Genomic DNA, 17,703 nt, shown 5'->3' with positions numbered 1-17,703 from the left:
CCGTGCCGTGCCGTGCCGGCTCCGCGGCGGGCCGTGCCGTGCCGTGCCTGAAATTGGCACACCCCAGCCCACGGCACGGCACGGCCCACGTGCCTAGCGGGCCGTGCCGTGCCGGGCCGCGGGCCAAACCGTGCCGACCTTAATTTATTTTTTATTTTTTTTTTTTAAAAAAAAAAAATAAATGTTAAAAAAAAACGAATTAAAAACAAAAATGCATATAATAAAAAAAAAAAATACTAGTGCGATAATCCGAAAACACAAAAAATTGAAGAATAACTTATTTTATTATATGACGGTAGCCGGTACGACCGTACGAATGTACGATAATTCAATAATACAAAATTACAAAATAAGTAATGATAATTAAAAATCGTACAACAGTGTATGAATATTGAATAACTTCATTTATTATACGGAATACGAAGTTCGATAATACAAAAAGAATACAATAGTGTATAATGTAAATATGTAATCATGTAATTATTATTGGTCGTCTTCGTCTTCGCCTTCGTCTTCGCCTTCGTCTTCATCTTCGTCTTCGTCTCCTAGAGGTTCAAGTTCATCCGCCAATTGAGTGGATTGAGAACTAAAAGAAGTCGACGTTCCTTCATCGTCGTCGTTTTGTGCATAAGTACGATCTTGAGAACGAGTTTCGGCATCCAACCAATCCTTGAAGCAAACACACATTTCAAGTGTTTCGGGTTTTAGTCTTGTTCTTCTATCGTCTAGAACTCTTCCCGACGCACTAAAAGCTCTTTCGGAAGCAACGGAGGAGACTTGGATAGCAAAAATATCACGAGCCATTGCCGACAAAATTGGATGTTTCACGGCTTGTGATTTCCACCAATCGAGGATGTCGAGGCCAAACTTCTCTTCATCGTCCATGCCTTTCATGAAGTCGTAACTTAAGTACATTTGCAACTCCGAAACATCGCTTTGAGTTCTCCTAGATGATGATGATTCTGTACCTGAATACTTAGACATCAAGTTAGCAGCTTGTGCAAATAAACCTTTGGCCCGTTTACTTACATTTTTGGATGTTTGAGAAGGGGCAAATCGAGACACGGTTCCATATTTACTTTCATAAACATTATATAAATTAAAAAACTCATCCGTCACCTTATTCTTAAAAGTTTCAACATCATCTTCAAAATTCATGTTACTATAATAAATATCAATTAATAAAAAGGTGCCATCATATTTTTGTCTAGGATCTAAAATGGAAGCAAAAATATAAATCTTAGGAATATCGGTGTAATATTTACGCCATTTATCCTCCATGGATGGAAGATATCCACGATAAACATGTTCTGATCGGTGTTCCGCAAAAAGTTGTGCAAGTAAACATGCATTGCTAAGAAAAGAATGAGCACAAGGATTATATACAGAAGAAAAACAATGTGTCATACCATATAGTAATTGTAAAAACTGCATATATTTTTCACAATTAGCCCAATCATCTTCAAGTAAAGCATTTTGTGGATATTTCATATTATAAAAAAGTGTTAAATGAACCTTGTACTCGATTGCCCGACTCAACATTTCATAGGTGGAGTTCCACCTAGTTGGACAATCCGGTGCTATTTTTATGGTTTTAATCCGTTGTTGCCTGCAAAAACCTTTCCATTCTTGATATCTCATGTTAGAGCTATTAATAGTGCAAATAGCACTCCGTATTTTGTGATAAAATGGACCAATTGCTTGTGTTCCATCCTTCACACACAAGTTAAGAACATGACAAATGCATCTAACATGAAGTGCTTCTCCATCTAATACTAAATCGGTTAATTGGGGTTTAACCAAATTCGCACTATATGTCATAGAAGTTGCGTTATCGAAAGTCATAGACATGATTTTATCCCTAAGACTATATGCATCAATAGCTTCCATTAAATGATGTGAAATGTTAAGACCGGTATGAGGGTATTCAAGCATTTTGAAATGAATGATGCGTTTTTGTAACATCCACTCATTATCTAACCAATGACAAGTAACACATAAATAGTGAAGTCCGTACCCACCATCCCATGCATCGGCGGTTAAAGAAACTCTACAAGGAAGATTAGCTAATTCATTTACTAATTTCAATTTGTACTCTAGATAAGTCTTCATGGCAGCAGATCGAACGGTTTTTCGGGACATTTTTTTGTGTTTTGGTTGTAGTGCTCGGTTAATATAGTTGTTGAAGGCATCATTTTCGGCGAAAAGAAAAGGTTGTTCTGCATGTACAAGCATTCTCCCAAGTTCATCCCTATCTCTCTCGTAATTGTAAATGAAACCTTGTGGATGGAATTGAGAAATTTTAGGTTGGGTTGGATCACTAGATGGTCCACCACATTTTTTTGTATGCCTAGTAAGGTGTCCCGTCCCTCCCTTGGTATCGGCCGAGAAAATTTTACCACAAGTCCGACACTTGCATTTTTTTCCATCTTTACTTAATTGATAATGTACCCAACATCCACTCTTTCTTTTGGTTTGAGCAAAATCCTCTTCGGTACACCACTCTAATATGTTAGGATTATGGGTGGATGGTTCACTCGACCCGCAAGCTTGTGTTTGGCTACCTTGGGAAGGAGGAGGAGGAGGAAAAGGAAATTCATATTGTTGAAATTGGGTTTGTTGAAATTGGGTCCAAGGAGCCATATCATCCATTTGTTCTTGCCCTCCCGTGTTTTGGGGATGAAAGAAAGGGGTGGAAGTGTTTGGAAAGGGCATGTTAGGAGAGGGAAAGGGCATGTTAGGGGGGGGCATAGACATTGAAGTGTTTGGGTTTGGTGATTCCCTACGTGTTGACTTGGCTTTTCTAGAGGAGGAGGAAACGTTCGGGTTTGATGCCATGATTAATTAATAATAATAACACAACTAACAATAACAAAGTAACAATTAACAACAATGAGATCAATGAGAATTAATTAGTAAGTAGTTTTTATATAAATTAAATTTTCAAAAATAATTATAATAATAGTAGATTACTTGGATCAATGAGATCCCAGGTAGGAGAGGTTAGGAGCGACGTTGTCCAGAGCCCAAATCCCGCCTTAGACAGATTTCAACAATCCAAATAACCCACAATTAAAATAGAAAGTAGTTTTTATATAATTAAGTAGTTCCAATAATAATAATAATAATAATAATAATAATAATAATAATAATAATAATAATAATAATAATAATAATAATAGTAATAATGATAATAAATTAATAATAGTAACAATAACAATAACAATAACAATAACAAATTAAAATAAAGTTGAGTTAGATCTTACAATGACGCTTCAATGCTTTCCCAAATTTATAATTTCCCGAATTTTTAATTTCCCGAATGTAAATATAACAATTTTTTTTTTTTTTTTTTTTTTGGTAGTAGACTAGTACAAGTAATAATAGTAAAAATGTAAAATTTATAAGAGAGTAGGAATTTTTTTTTTCTTTTCACAAAAGAGAGGAAGATTGTATGTTTTTTAGGAATTTGAGAATTGAGAATTTGGGAGTAAGAAAATTAGAGAATAAGAGAGAAGAGATGAGTTGATGAATTGTGAAAATTTTGGAGGAAAATATGAGGTATTTATAGGGGATTTGGGTGGGAAATGGGGTGGAAAATATGGCCGTTTATAGCTGTTGGAAAACGGCCATAAACGGCCATATTCCAACGGCACGGGCCGTGCCGTGCCGTGCCGTGCCTGGCCGTGCCGGGCCGTGCCTGGCCGTGCCGGGCCGTGCCACGTGCCGTGCCGGCGGGTCGTGCCGGCGTGCCGGCCCACGTGCCGGCCACCGTGCCGCCCGCCGTGCCACGGGCCGTGCCCGTGCCGGTCCCAAAAAATTTGTTCACGGCACGGCCCACGGCACGCCGGCGTGCCGCCGTGCCGTGCCGTGCCGGCCACCGTGCCCGTGCCGGGCCGTGCCGGAGTCGTGCCGGGCCCGTGCCGCCCGCGTGCCGGCACGGCCCGTGCCCATCTTTAGTTATAACCCACCCCAAGGCTCAAACCAATTTGTAGGTATATTAAAGTTTGATGATAAATTATTTATTGGCATGGCCAACACCCGGAGATGTTTGTTCACTTAACAACGAAAAAAGGAAGATAGAGTGTCAGCATACTAGTAAGCAAAACTTTTGCTCATGGTAAACTTCTATATATAAGTGTGACTGTTTTAAGAACAAAGTACATATGTCACCAAATTGAGAGACATATATACTACACAAATATTGTCACAATGCAGGACCCACAATTATCTTACATAGTGGATAAGATAATTAATGTAGCTTAAGCAGTAAATTTCATGTCCAATGACAACCACATTAGCCGATCCATAATAATTTACTTCCGCACTAGGTTTTTTTTTTTTGAAACAGTTCTGCACTATGTTAAGATATAGCTGCTTGTCATTTTGAAGAACAAGATAATATCTTATACCAAAAAAAACGCACAATATATACTTAGTATTGGAAAGGTGAAGACTGGTGACTAGAGAGAAAAAAGGTGCATTATGTAGTAAAGGTACCACTGTGAAGACTAGTGGTTGGAGAGGGAAAAAGGTGCATTCTATACTCAAGTGTATTCTTAATCTATTGTAACTAGAAAGCCTTTAAAGACACTAAGATGATGTGTAGGAGAGTCATGCATGACACACAAACTTGTTAATTGAAGCAATGCGTACGAGGCCTTGTGAAAGTTAAATTCTAAAGAACACTACCATGCATATGATGGTATATAGTGAGATTGTCAACAAGAAGACGCTAGGTGAATTTTTGACTTAGTATTAACTGGAATTGCAATAACACTACGAGAGGATATGCCAACCCTTGATGAAATCTCATACATAGATATATGTTGGGAGAGAACATATTGTCATGGCCTAGATACTTGTAAATTGTGATAGTTTCAATCCACGGAGATAAATAAATTGAGACAACTTACATTTGATATTGACAAACTTAGGAGAGAGAATGTTAGTAGCAAGCAAATTGTTGTTTATATAGAGGCAAATTGTTGTTTATAGAGAGGCAAATCATTACTTAAAAGAGCAAATTGAATTAAAGCGCCATACAAAGAAGAAAAACCTAACTCATCATTTACAAGATGAGAGAAAACAAATCATAACTGAATAATAAGGTGCTAAACCAGTAAAACCAACAAGTTCAAACTCTCTAAAATCCACCACATTATTCAATTTCTTACATCTATTGAATATTGATCGAATTTGAAGGGCCCGCCTCAAATCTCAAAATGAGTGATTAAATTTGTTAACTTTTAGGCAAAACCACAAACTTCAAGTAGCAGTGTATGGCAAAATTGCTTCTTGAAAGTTTTTAAAAAATTGCATCCCTTTACGCCTATACATTTTGAAAAACGTCTCATGTTGAGAACTTGAGATTTCTCAATTAAAAACACTTGATAATCTAAGGCCCTGCTCGTTTGAGCTTCTAACAGAGCGGAGCAGGACAGAGCAGAGAAGGGCTTCCACACACTGTGATGTTAACAGAGCAGAACAAATTTCATCAGAGCAGAGCATAGGAGAGCTAAACAACTCTAAAGAACAGAGCCTAAATATTCCCACAAAATCGATTACTTGATTTTTTTTTTTTGAGCTAAGTAGGGCAAAGCATAGCAGAGCAAAACATCTCTAAAGAGGGCCTAAATATTCCCACAAACGCGGTTACTTGATTTTTTTTTTTTTTTGGAAGGGGGTTCATTACTTGATTGACACCATAGTGCTCGCATCTATAAAGTCTGAAGTCAATTTAAGTGCTGATATTCCCACAAAACAAAATGCTTAAACCTTGAGAAATTTCTGGTATAACAATAGGAACTGTATTATTGACACCCAAAAACCCAACTCAAAGGGGGTTAGCGGTTAGTAGATGAACAAGAAGAAAGCACCATTATCATTCACCAACATCACAGTGAATGGGGAGATGGGCAGCATACCGTCTCCTCCGCCGCCTAACCTCCTTATCAGCCCCGTCTTCCATTCCCCCTTTCTCCTCTATCCGCTTTTCTCTTCTGTGTTCTTCTTCTTCAGATCCCAACACCCTTCTATTTCAGCGTTTTAGGCCATTTTCTTCTGCCCCTTCTTCTTCTTATGCTGCTCTTGCACATGATTATGATTATGGCTTTCGTGATTTTTCCCAGAATTATGTAGATGATAATCAAGATTTTCAATCTCACCCAGATGGGGTTGAAGAAGGAGATGTTTCTAAGATTCCTGTCAAAGCTTTCTTTCTTTCTACTAGGTTTGCCCCCCTTTTTTCCTTTTCAAGTTTTGATTTTTTTGTAATAAATGTAGGTTTTTATGTTTGATTTGTGGCCAATTTTTTGGGTTATTTGTTTTCGGTTGTGTGAAACATCATTGTATATTGTCCTGTAATTGTTTACTATAAGCTTTGGAGGTTTTGAATCTAGAATAAGACTAATTTAATTAGCTGCTGCGAATTTCTACTGTGATTTTTTTTTTTTTAAATTTTTTTTTGGAAGATTTTGCTTAAGGTAAAATGATTGTGAAACTAGTTGGTGGTTGGACATTTTGCTTATTAGCATTATCCTGTTGGGTGCATTACCAGTGCTATTGTTAATTTTAATAACATGTTGAATTTGAGTATTGAGGATTGTTTGTTAATCAGCTTGTTTCTTATAGATTTCAACTTATAATTTCTTTTCTTTGGTTAATGTAATTTATGAATGGAGATAAATGTAGGAAACATATATACTAGCAATATGAATACATGATGCAAAATTTTTTTTGTAATCAAAGTAGCGATAATTGATTTTAGTTCGCCCATAGTTCTGATCATTTGAGAGAGTTGGAGATGCTGTTCGCATTGGGATGTAATTCCATTAAAGAGGAGAAGAATTATTTGTTGAAAATTGTGCTACTCGTTGTTAAAAGACGATATCCCTCTTTAATACTTCATTTGTTTTTTTGTTAACTTTCACCCTGGTGTGTACCATTTGGGGCTTGATTTCCTCATGCTCACCTTGGCTTATTGCTATGTTCTGTGGTTTTTATCATTTAGCCTCTCAGAATCATGGTTTTGGCAGTATCAATTTGAGGAGCATGCAAGCAGAGAATTCAGGGAATGTCGTTCCACCAACTTCTCGCACCTCAAATTATGTGACACTCAGATTTTTTGATGTACCTTCAGAAATGATTGTAAGTCGATTAATGAAATACTATCTCCCTTTTTATTTATTTATTTATTTATTTTATTATTATTATTATTTTTTTTTGGGGGGGGGGGGGGTTCATTTTCCTTGAGCTGGCTTCTTTCTTTGTTTGTTCCAAGTAACATGCTATATGCTCTACTTTGTGTATTTAGTGGTCTTAACATCTTGATCAATTGAGCTATTTATACAAATTCATGTGAGTGTTCTTCTGTTTTATGAATCTGTCCTTGTTTAATATATTTGTTCGGAGATGGATTTCCCTTGTTATCTACTCCACAGCTGTATTTTTCCAAGTCTGACTAATAATCATGGTCTGATCTGAATAAATAATATAATCCTGTACATTATATCAGCGCAATTAACCCTAATAAATTTATCTTGTCGCTACTACCTTTTACATTCCAATTCATTGAACTGGGCTTAACCACATGCAACTAAATCTGTCGCATCTCTATATCTGACTAAACGAAAGATGATTGAAGTCCCCTTTATTATTTCATCCTTTCTGTATATACAATGAAAGAACTTGTTAGAGATGAAATAAGCTAGCATCTTGCTGAAGATGGTAAACAAAGGAACAAAAAGCAATGTATCCTTAGGATTTCTTATTTTATCATTTGCTCAGATGTTGAATTGAGCTTCTAATGACCTCTTTTGTCAGCTGAACTTGTTAGCAAACTATTGGTGTCCCAGTTTGGCTGTTTAATTAGGATGTTAAACAAAACATACTGTTAGCATCCAAATATTTGTAAGTTGGACGACTTGCACTAGTGAAAAATTACATTTAACATATTCACATTACTCAAGTCAGCTGGATCCCGTGGAATTATTTGACAATGGAATGTGTCTTGATGTTAATTGCTTTGTACTTTGTTAAATCTAGTCATGTTACTAATTGCTTTGTCAAATATGAGTTTATTTATGCTGGCTTTTGATTCAGGGCATGAATGTTGAGAACAATGTGATTTGCAACCGCTACATGGTGGTTTTTCAATATGGATCTGCTGTCCTCTTCAATGTTGAGGATCATGAAGTTGATTTCTTCTTGAACATTGCTCGAAGACATGCTTCTGGATTGCTTTCAGAAATGAAGAAAGATGGTAATTTATCTTGAGAAATTCATAGTTGTAGAATCATCTTGAATGAAATATTATCTGTGGTCCTGTGGAGTATGACTTTGATATATGAACAAATCTCTAAAAGAAATTTTAATTTGGGAAAGTTATAGTGATTAACTATTGGTATGAGGGTTAAGTTTTCCAAGATTCATGAAGTTTTCCTACCCAACTGTAGTTTGTGTAACTGAATAGTGGGACTAGTGACTGCTGACTAGTCTTTTTTAAGAATGGATCTTAATCATTTATGGTTTTATTGGATGTTGGAGCTGAGAATAATTTTAAGTTTGAATCTTTCACTGGTTAGATATAGAGGGTGCACATAGGATTGAGTGGGGCATTTGGTTGTAAGGGCTTGAGAGAAGCCTGATATCAGCATATCACTCTATATTTTTATTTATTTTTAATTTTTTTTTTTTTTTTAAATTGTACTAATTTTGACCCAAACACAAATCCTTAAAGTGAAGACTGTTTATACATGTGGCATTTTGGAAGCTAAATGTGATCTTATGAATTTATTCTAACCTTGGATAATAAGCCCGCGAGTTTTGGTCTTTGCTATCTACAAAAGTTAGAAAATTTATACCTCCAAGCTTATCTGTAATGCTTGCCTATTTGTAGTGTATACAAAAGCATATGGTGATAGAGGACATAGGGGTGAAATATTATTTTGAGCTAACCAAGGAGTTTTCAAAGAGAACCATGGGAGGTGCAAAAAAGTGTATTGAGGTGCACAACCCCCTCCCCCCCCCCCCCCCCCCCCCCCAAAAAAAAAAAAAAAAAGTTGTGCGTCATGCCTACTCTTTGTACCTAGGGTCCTAGGCTTTAGGATCTTTATCTCCTCAACCCATCATGCAATGAGAATGAGAATAATTATTCTTTTTGATAAATTGATTATTGATGTCATAATCTATGACTTTCAGGGAACAAAATTTGAGAATTGAGGACATTATCCCAACTAGTACTTCTAGACTTTTCTAGTTCAGCTTGATTTAGGTAAACTGTTAGTTATTATATAATCCCTTTGTTCCTTTGAGTTCTTCACTAATCCTCTGTAGCTATAGGCTGCACTCCTCTGTAGCAATTGAAACCTTGGAAGGGAGTTAGTGAAAAGTGCTTCCCTTTTATTTTTTTTTACTATAAAGACGTGTTTATTTAGATTAAGTGGACCCATGTGGTAAAAGGGGATAGAAGAGTTTTTTTTTTTCCTGCCATGAAAGGAATAAAGTGAAGTAGGGAAGATCTCAAAGGAACAGACTTTATTAAAAAAAAAGGGAAGACCTTTTATGAACGGGGGTGGTAGAGTTAGAACCCATTATAGATTCAAGGTTTTGATCGAGTGGATTATTTGCATTTGTCGACAAAAATTTCCCTCTTTTCGCTGTTACCTGTTTGTATATTTTTGCATTGATTTGATTGAGATTATGATGAAAATTCTGTTTTGGTGATGACATTGAAAAGGAAATTGCCCCCCCCCCCCCCCCCCTCCCCTTTTCTAAGAGATATTAAAAGCATATAACTTATAAGCATTTTTCGTTTTGGCTTTCTTTTAAAATAAACTTCAGCTGGTCAATAGCAGCTCTATATATCTTTCATAGAGTAAATGTCATCAATTCAAGTCAAAGGAATTGTTTGGCCTCTGATTTCCAGATAGTTGACCAGATGACTTAGCTGAATATAAATGCCTATTTGCCTTGAGTTATATATAAATGGAAATAGGCTATGTTGATTTATTCCCAGAATCCCAAATGAAAGATATGTACGGATGAATCTATCATAATTACAACCTATGTTCCACGAAATTGAAAGTGCAGGTTTCCTTTTAGCATTTTTGTTATGCTTTGGTTTTGTCTCTAATTTTAATGGGCTTCTGTATTCTGCAGACTATATGGTAAAGGAGAAGGCAACACTTGCTGAAGATATGCAGGGTGGTGCTGACTATATAGTTCTTAGACATCTTGACACTGATGGTATACGCATTATTGGAAGCGTGCTTGGTCAAAGCATTGCTTTAGACTATTATGTGTCTCAGGTGAGTCTTCTATCTCTGCTATGCATACAGCTGTATATTTCTAATGACCCCCCCCCCCCCCAAAAAAAAAAAAAAAAAAAAAAACCCCTTTTGTACTATGCACTTGGCCGTTTGTATGTTGTCATTTCTATGAGACACTGCTGTTTCAGTGAGATTTAACCTAGATTCTTATAGAATTCAAATAAGGAGCATATTGATTTTTTCTTGCATATTTCAGGTTGATGATATGGTCGAAGAATTTGCAGATATTAATCGTGCAATGGAGAAAACTGGAACATTTACAATGCGTAGAAAGAAGCTCTTTCAACTAGTTGGCAAAGCGAATTCAAATCTTGCTGATATCATCCTCAAAGTTGGTCTTTTTGATAGGTATATTCTCAACTAATATTTTCTTATGTAGTATGACACGTTAAATTGTGGGTGTGCTATGAGTAAGCTGCAATTTTAGCGGTTAAAATTATAAATTTTCTTATTTTGACTGGACTGATTAATTAATGGACGAGCCATTAGAATCATTTAGTTTGTTCGTCACCCTTCTAGTTTGACCACACAACTGTTTGGTGGTGGAAGATATTAGTTATATGTGACAGAGACTTTAACCTCTCAGCTTTCTGTCTTTACTTAAATTATTGCCAAAGTAATTTCAATGCTAGTTGAAAGCTAGAAGGCCTAACATGTGGTTGGGAACATTTTTGACAAAATCTGAAAACATTAAGTTGCTACGTTGTCAAATGGAAACTCTTTACAATAGAAGTGAGGAAATAAAACTTTTGGTTTGGTACATTTGTGACAAAGTTCATAGCATCACCCTCCAACTAAATGGGATGGATTCAAAATTTTAAGGGGAAGAACTCAGAGGAGGCTTGAGAATTTTAGTGCTTCACTTGGGCATGGATTCTTACTTCTTCTGAGTTTTATGGTAATGAATTTCGATCTGAAAGTGGGAGGATAGTTTGCTAGGATGTCTGAACTTCCCTTATAGAGTAGTCAACAATGAATGTACTCTCTACTTCATAAGATAGCCTATCTTTATCAGTAAACTAGGGAAGCTCAAAATACTTGCATTGTGTTATGTCATCGAGGAGAAGTGTAGATTTGAATGGGTTTGTTGCAAAACTGCCTCTAGTCAACATAGGTGGCTTTTTGGGTTGATTGGGCACTTTTCTACTATAATCAAAGAAAAGATAAGCAGCAGTTGAGTTCCAATTATGGAAATGGAATTGATAGTAGAAATCCAACAGGTTGGCAAATCGAAGTTTGAACTTGGTTTTCTAAAAAGAGATAGTATCATCAGGATTATACAGAATTCTTGTTTGAGGCTATGATGTAATGTTACTACTATTTTTGGACTGAGGGTGTATGTGATTGTATTGCTTGCAATCATGTTCCTGAAATACTAGTCCAAAAACTTATTTGCTGAACATTACAGTACGGCTATATTCAACAGAAACTAGGAAGGGTACAAAGAGAAGAATAGATTGTAAAACAATGGTCATAGTCTACACCGTTCTTGCCATTTGCCATTTGTCACTAATGAAAATAATTACCCATATAAGTGAATACTCATTCTCAAATCCTCATTTTTGTTGAAAGAATCCTCAGGAGGGAATTGTCAGGAGGACCTGCTTTTAGCTTTGCAAGAAAAACTAAACTACTAATTCTTATGACTTGTAGCACTATAGAATACTCGTACAAGATTACTTTGTCTTTTAAAATCCTTGAATAAATTTTTTTAGGCATTGTATCTACTGTTGAAAGCTTTGTAGAGTTTTTGCTTGTTTAGGACAAGATTGTATTGAAGTATAGCATGGATTTGTCCACTCAGATATGATTTTAGTCATGAGGCTTCCATTTACACTGTCTAACTGATTGTCGCCTACATTTACGTTTTTGTATTAATCTTTTAAACCTGATGGAGCCATTCATGTTTGTTTCTGTTTTTTTTATTTCTCAGATCAGAGATTGCTTGGAGAGAAGCGAAATATGCAGAAATAAATGAGTATCTTCGAGAAGAGTATGAGGTCACTCAGCGTTTTGGAAATCTCGACATCAAGTTGAAATTTGTTGAGGTATGATGTTTACTTCCTTCATCAGGGAAAACAATTGGGTTAAGTGGTTAACTAATTAGCATAATTTGTACTGGACACTTGACAGTGGGCACTAGCTACAATTAGTTTTGAGGTACAAGCGTTTCATATAATTTACGTAGAAGGCAGTGTATTAAACCCAAAATTAGTCACAGTTTTTTGTCTGGGTAACAAAATATTAATCATACTTAAACAGTTAAACACCAAACATACTTTTTTGACAGGTTAAACCAATCATACTAGGTACATGTTGATAGAACTATTGTTTTGAATTGTTTGTTAAAAGTTTCTGCTTTCTTTCTGGGATATTGCAGCACAACATCCATTTTCTTCAAGAAGTCCTGCAGAATAGGAGATCAGATCTATTGGAGTGGTGCATCATCATCTTGTTGAGTATCGAGAACGTAATTTCAATTTGTGAGATTATACGGGATTCAGCAGCTGGTTCTGTGTGACCTGCTAGCAGAAGATAAATTTTTTGGCAGCAAGCAATTTTGCATGGGTTTTAACTCGATTCTTTATTTATTGTATCCAACTATACCAAAGGAAACCCTACATGTTTTACCACTGGTGCAATATCAGTGAATCAGGAATATTACTTATTAATAGATAATTCAATTGCTTTTGTACATATAAATTAATAACCTCCTTTATAACCGCCAGTTTTGTAGAGTTTTTCAGTCGAAAATTGAGATTTTATGATTTTCTCTGCTAAACTAGATGCAGAAGATCTCTGTTGCTGGATTAGTAAGATTTGCTCGGGTTTCAGTAAAATTCACAAATTTAATAGAGTACGCCATTTTGGAAGAAATTATATTACTTTTAAGCTCTATCTTATTTAATTTTTTTTTCAGCAGAAACCATATTTGCAAAGAGAAACTTGGAAACTTATGTATGCAAGTAATGCAACTTGCATTTATTTTTCTGTTACTACAAGTACTTGCTAGTAGGGGTAATATGGAAAAGTATACCTCGTTTGTTGCCCTTAAATGGTGCTCACATATAATATATTGTGATATAGTAGCATATGCTTTTACATTGCATCCAGCAAGCTTCTAATTTGAAGTTTTACTGATATTATCCAGGATGCGATAATTTTCCTCTCGAGAGGATGGTCTCCTAGACTCGTAGTTGCATTTTTATCTAAACTTAATTTTTAAAGAAAGGGAAAAGAAAAAGATTGTGACGATGAATCCAGAACGAGATCATAAAATTATATATATTGTGAAGTGCCAACATTTCGTACAAAGTGGGGATTGAAGAATTAGAGAATTATAGACCAAAATCATTTGCTTGGCCATACAATGGGTAAATTTCAAGGATCCTACAAGCTTAAAATTCTTCTACTCTACGAGCAAAATGAGGCGAATCATAACCATCTCTAGGTCTAGATTTCTTCACTCCAGCGGTTATCCATACTTTGTCGGATTTAGTGCCTTCAACACCCATACTTGCAACCTTAACCCACACCAAGACCTTGGTCCTTATTCCCTCAATTCCCATCATCTTGCCTCTCAGCAAGATAGCTTTGACTCGTGTAGCATACCTCATAACTGTTGAGTCCTTAAAACTCACCTCGCAAGGGTGGGGTAAGTATACTATTAGCTTTGCTTTTGTCTCGTCAAACTCAAAGCAAGTTATGTTCTCGGGAAAGAGGCCTGTTGGTAGGTTGTACTCTCTCAAAAGTTCAGGTAAGCTTTTTGAAGGCTTTCCTGCATAAACAAGGCAAGGCCATATTAATGAGATAATAAATCAAACAGTGTCAATGAGTAAATTGTATCAAGCGCAAAGAGCATTTATGCATTACCCTTCAATTTGTTGAATAACCATTTTGCCTTCTCTTCTACTACATTTGAGACTGTCTGCAGAAACACGAAATTTCCAAATAGCATCAGCTAGCAGCATGAAAACGCTGAATCTAAACTAGACCATTCACAACAGACATCAAAAAGAAAAAGCCATACAAAGCAAAATAAATTTTACTAAAATTTCCCCTTTTGTCTAGTTTAATAGGAGACTGGCAGGTGATGCACGGTGGTGATGGAAATGAATTTGTATGTAAATCTATAAGGAGAGTCTTGTGCGTTGTGCCCATGCAATGGAAGTTCACCCCACCCAAAGTATCTCTTGTTCTTCATAATTTTTTTTATCATATCCATTGAGTGGTATACTGATAATGAAAATTTATCACTTAGAGGTGGTATAAATGTGTGTCACGTCTAATGAAAGGAGCTGTAGTTCTAATCAATCAGACCGATACAAACTACAAATCTCATGTTTCTCTTGCTTTCATCTAATCAACCTTGAATGATCAACAACACCATGACACAGTTGACCAACATAACTTAAAAAAGCCATTTTACAATGTGCCGTGGAAATTTAGAAATGTAAGACATGAGGATTAACAACCTTGCCCGTTGTAAACATTCATTTTCTGTTTCATTGCTGTGGGACATGTATCTTATGCAGTTATGCAGGCTTGAAACACCATGACAAGTCATTACAACAGAAGATGGTAGGCAATCGCTTTCATAAAAATTTCAAAATATACATGGTCCTACCTTGAATAGAATCAAGCCAAAATCTGTCATTGTTTCAATTAAAGAGTTTAGGGTATTTTTCAAGGAGGAGAAAAAATCAGAATACAGAACATGGTTGGCATAGAGAATATAGATGGAGGAAATAGATAAATTAATTGTATGAGAGGTGTAGTAACACACTACATTTTGTAAGGGTAACCCGTAACCACAACACCCTTTTGTTACCCTTCCCAATCACGTGGATACCTCATAATCCCAAATTTGATACAAGGGGTTCAATTTATTGTGTATACCAAACAACATATAATGGTAAATTGGCATCACTCAGGGCCTATTCTAGAGCCTGTTATAATTGACTGAACTGAGCTGAACTTCATATTTTATGAGAGAATGAAATTAAGAACTAAACTGAACTGAACTTATTGGAACTGAACTGAAAATAATTTGAAGAAAACAGACCTTTAGTATACTTTTTTTTCTTCTTATAGAGGTTGTAAGAGTTTGTTTTTTGTCAACAATAGTACAATGCACGGAGTACTGAGTAATTTAAGTATTTGAAGTTGATTGGTTTGATCAACATGCACTGAAATCAGTAGAAATTAATCAAAATGCTGACTCTTACTAAGTTCCTCTAATTTGCCAGTGTTTTTTGGGCAAACACAATTTTGACATTTTGCTTAAAAGTTAAATTTCAATTCTCAACCTTTTAAAGCGCATTGAGAACTTCAAAGGGCAACAATGTAGACGAGATTTGATCCTAGGTCTTGGGTACCACCCGAATCACTTACCCACTTGGCCCCAACGGTGAAAGAAGCCATTACATTGCTTTAAAAAATGCAACAAAATTCCTTTCAATTTCTTTCCTAATTTTAATATACATCTCCCAAAGATCAAACATTAAACCAAAATTAGCAATAATTACATAAAATGCAGTAAAAATTACTAAACTTTAATTCCATAATCATACATAATCTACAACAGATCTTACAAAACAAAAAAACAAAATGCATCACAATTGCACAAATAATCAAGTAATTAACCCACAAAATGCAAAAGGTATTAAATAATTGAAGAACATAAAATTGAAGAGAGAAAGATGAAGGAACAAACAGAGAGTTCTTGGGAGATGTCAACGAGTTCTTCCTTGGCCTTCTTAGTAATCCAGAAGCTTCCTGCTGCAGACTTAATGCTCCCTACTTTGGTAAGTGCTTTCTCCATTATTTCTTTCTCTCTCTAAAAATGGTTGAGGAACAGGAATCTTAGAGAGAGAAAGTAGAGTGAGAGTGTGGAAAGAGAAGTGAAGAAGAAGCCTCTGCCTTGCCGGCTACTTGTTGTTTTGAAGAGAGAGATAGAAGAGTTGCACTAAGGACTGGAGAGTGTGGGGACAAACATTCCCAGCTGTTGCACACATTCCATGATCCCGGATTTTAAAAAAAAGGGAAAAATGGAAAATGATATAATTTCTAAAATGTTGTTTTTTTGGTGTGGTTGGTCATATCGCGTGTGTCAGTGGATCTTTTTATATTGGAGTTACTATTGAGCTGCTATGCTAACACATACTATGTTCTACTGAAATCTGTTCTCCTCAATTTTGCTCAAAAGCTCAAAATAACAGGGCCTTACCCCTACATAAGCAAATCCTAACCAGTCGAGTAGCCCCTGAATAAGTAACCATGGACACATATTAAAATTTAGCTAACATAATTCGTTTCAACTCGTGTTAACTTGACGTCTTGACCCATAGCCTTTAGCATAGAGGTGGTCTAAATTTGGGCTAGAGTGGGCCTTAACATCAAATTTATGTCAAAATCCACAAAAGGGGCGGGTTTTCAGGTCAAAGCGGGATTTTTAGGCTTTTAATTGGCCGAGTTCGGGGTTATAACTAAAAAATTAAATTCGTCATTTTTTCGAATTGGATCAAGCAAGCCTAGCGAGTCGGGTGATAGATCATTTCTACGTTGGCATAATATCCAAGGAGAGGAGAGAAATCGTAGTTTGTGGCCGTTATTGTACATGATTTACTTTACTTTATTACCTCCAAAGGTTGTCCTATATGCACTTTATGAGTGTTTATTTAGAGAATTTGTCTACCAATAGCTTACCAAATATAGTATAAGTGAAGTAATATGACATTTTTATTTAAAAAATGTTAATCACATAAATAGAAATGGAGAAATTTACACTTTAAAAAACACACAATCAAATTTATGACTCAAGAACCTATTACGCGCAATCAACTTAGAATTGAAAGAGAAAACGTAAGTCTCTTCCATGTGTTGTCGTCTTTGATGTCTTCATTTACTATGTTGAGGTGTTGAGACATTGATCAAACTTGACAAGAATGACAACATAAAATTAAATTGATTGTGTCGTGAGAGTTTTACATAGTTACTGTTAGATTATGAGAAAACTTCTTAATCCGGAGAGTATTTTATTTGTCTAATGTATAGAGTATTACACCAAATATGATAATGATATAATATACACAAAATGTATCCTAGCTATACACACAAATATATCCTAGGACAAGATTATCTTCTAATAATCTCTATCACTTACAATATATACTAGTATGCTACTTGCAAATTTCAAATTAAATAGAAAAATTATTGACAATAATTGGTACTCAACTACTCTTTATAGTCTAAATTAGTCCCCAATCGCTGAGATTAAGGGCCTGTTCTTTTACGTTGAAATTCAGTTCATTTCAGTTCAATTCAGCTCCTAATTTCCTTCTCTTATAAAATATTCATTTCAGTTCAGCTC

The 17,703-nt window shown here is 35.7% G+C and overlaps 2 protein-coding genes across 3 annotated transcripts; one reads left to right on the top strand and one right to left on the bottom strand.

Annotated features, from left to right (window-relative positions):
* Nucleotides 1–5,755: 5,755 nt before the first annotated feature.
* On the top strand, nucleotides 5,756–13,041 carry LOC145638943 (protein RETARDED ROOT GROWTH, mitochondrial-like). Of its 2 annotated transcripts, none has more exons than XM_081690023.1 (7): nucleotides 5,756–6,232; nucleotides 7,038–7,149; nucleotides 8,104–8,263; nucleotides 10,162–10,310; nucleotides 10,528–10,679; nucleotides 12,265–12,379; nucleotides 12,712–13,041. In XM_081690023.1, the coding sequence occupies exons 1-7, from the start codon at nucleotides 5,907–5,909 to the stop codon at nucleotides 12,850–12,852; spliced, it is 1,155 nt and encodes a 384-aa protein (XP_081546149.1). In that variant the 5' UTR covers nucleotides 5,756–5,906; the 3' UTR covers nucleotides 12,853–13,041. The 2 variants fall into 2 exon arrangements, with proteins under 2 accessions (XP_081546149.1, XP_081546157.1); XM_081690031.1 differs by having other exon boundaries at nucleotides 6,099–6,232; nucleotides 7,013–7,149.
* Nucleotides 13,042–13,586: 545 nt separating this feature from the next.
* LOC145638935 (uncharacterized protein At5g01610-like) lies at nucleotides 13,587–16,347 on the bottom strand. Its single transcript, XM_081690012.1, has 3 exons — nucleotides 16,048–16,347; nucleotides 14,205–14,259; nucleotides 13,587–14,109 (listed from the first exon to the last, which is right to left on the bottom strand). Exons 1-3 carry the CDS (start codon nucleotides 16,153–16,155, stop codon nucleotides 13,730–13,732), a joined length of 543 nt encoding a protein of 180 aa, XP_081546138.1. The 5' UTR covers nucleotides 16,156–16,347; the 3' UTR covers nucleotides 13,587–13,729.
* Between the last annotated feature and the right edge of the window lie 1,356 nt (nucleotides 16,348–17,703).

Source organism: Chenopodium album, chromosome 1 (genome assembly GCF_948465745.1).
Source record: "Chenopodium album chromosome 1, dcCheAlbu1.1, whole genome shotgun sequence".
NCBI classification, from domain to species: Eukaryota; Viridiplantae; Streptophyta; class Magnoliopsida; order Caryophyllales; family Amaranthaceae; genus Chenopodium; species Chenopodium album.
The sequence above is the reverse complement of the archived record's forward strand: the minus strand, read 5'-3'. Positions and strand labels throughout refer to the sequence as shown.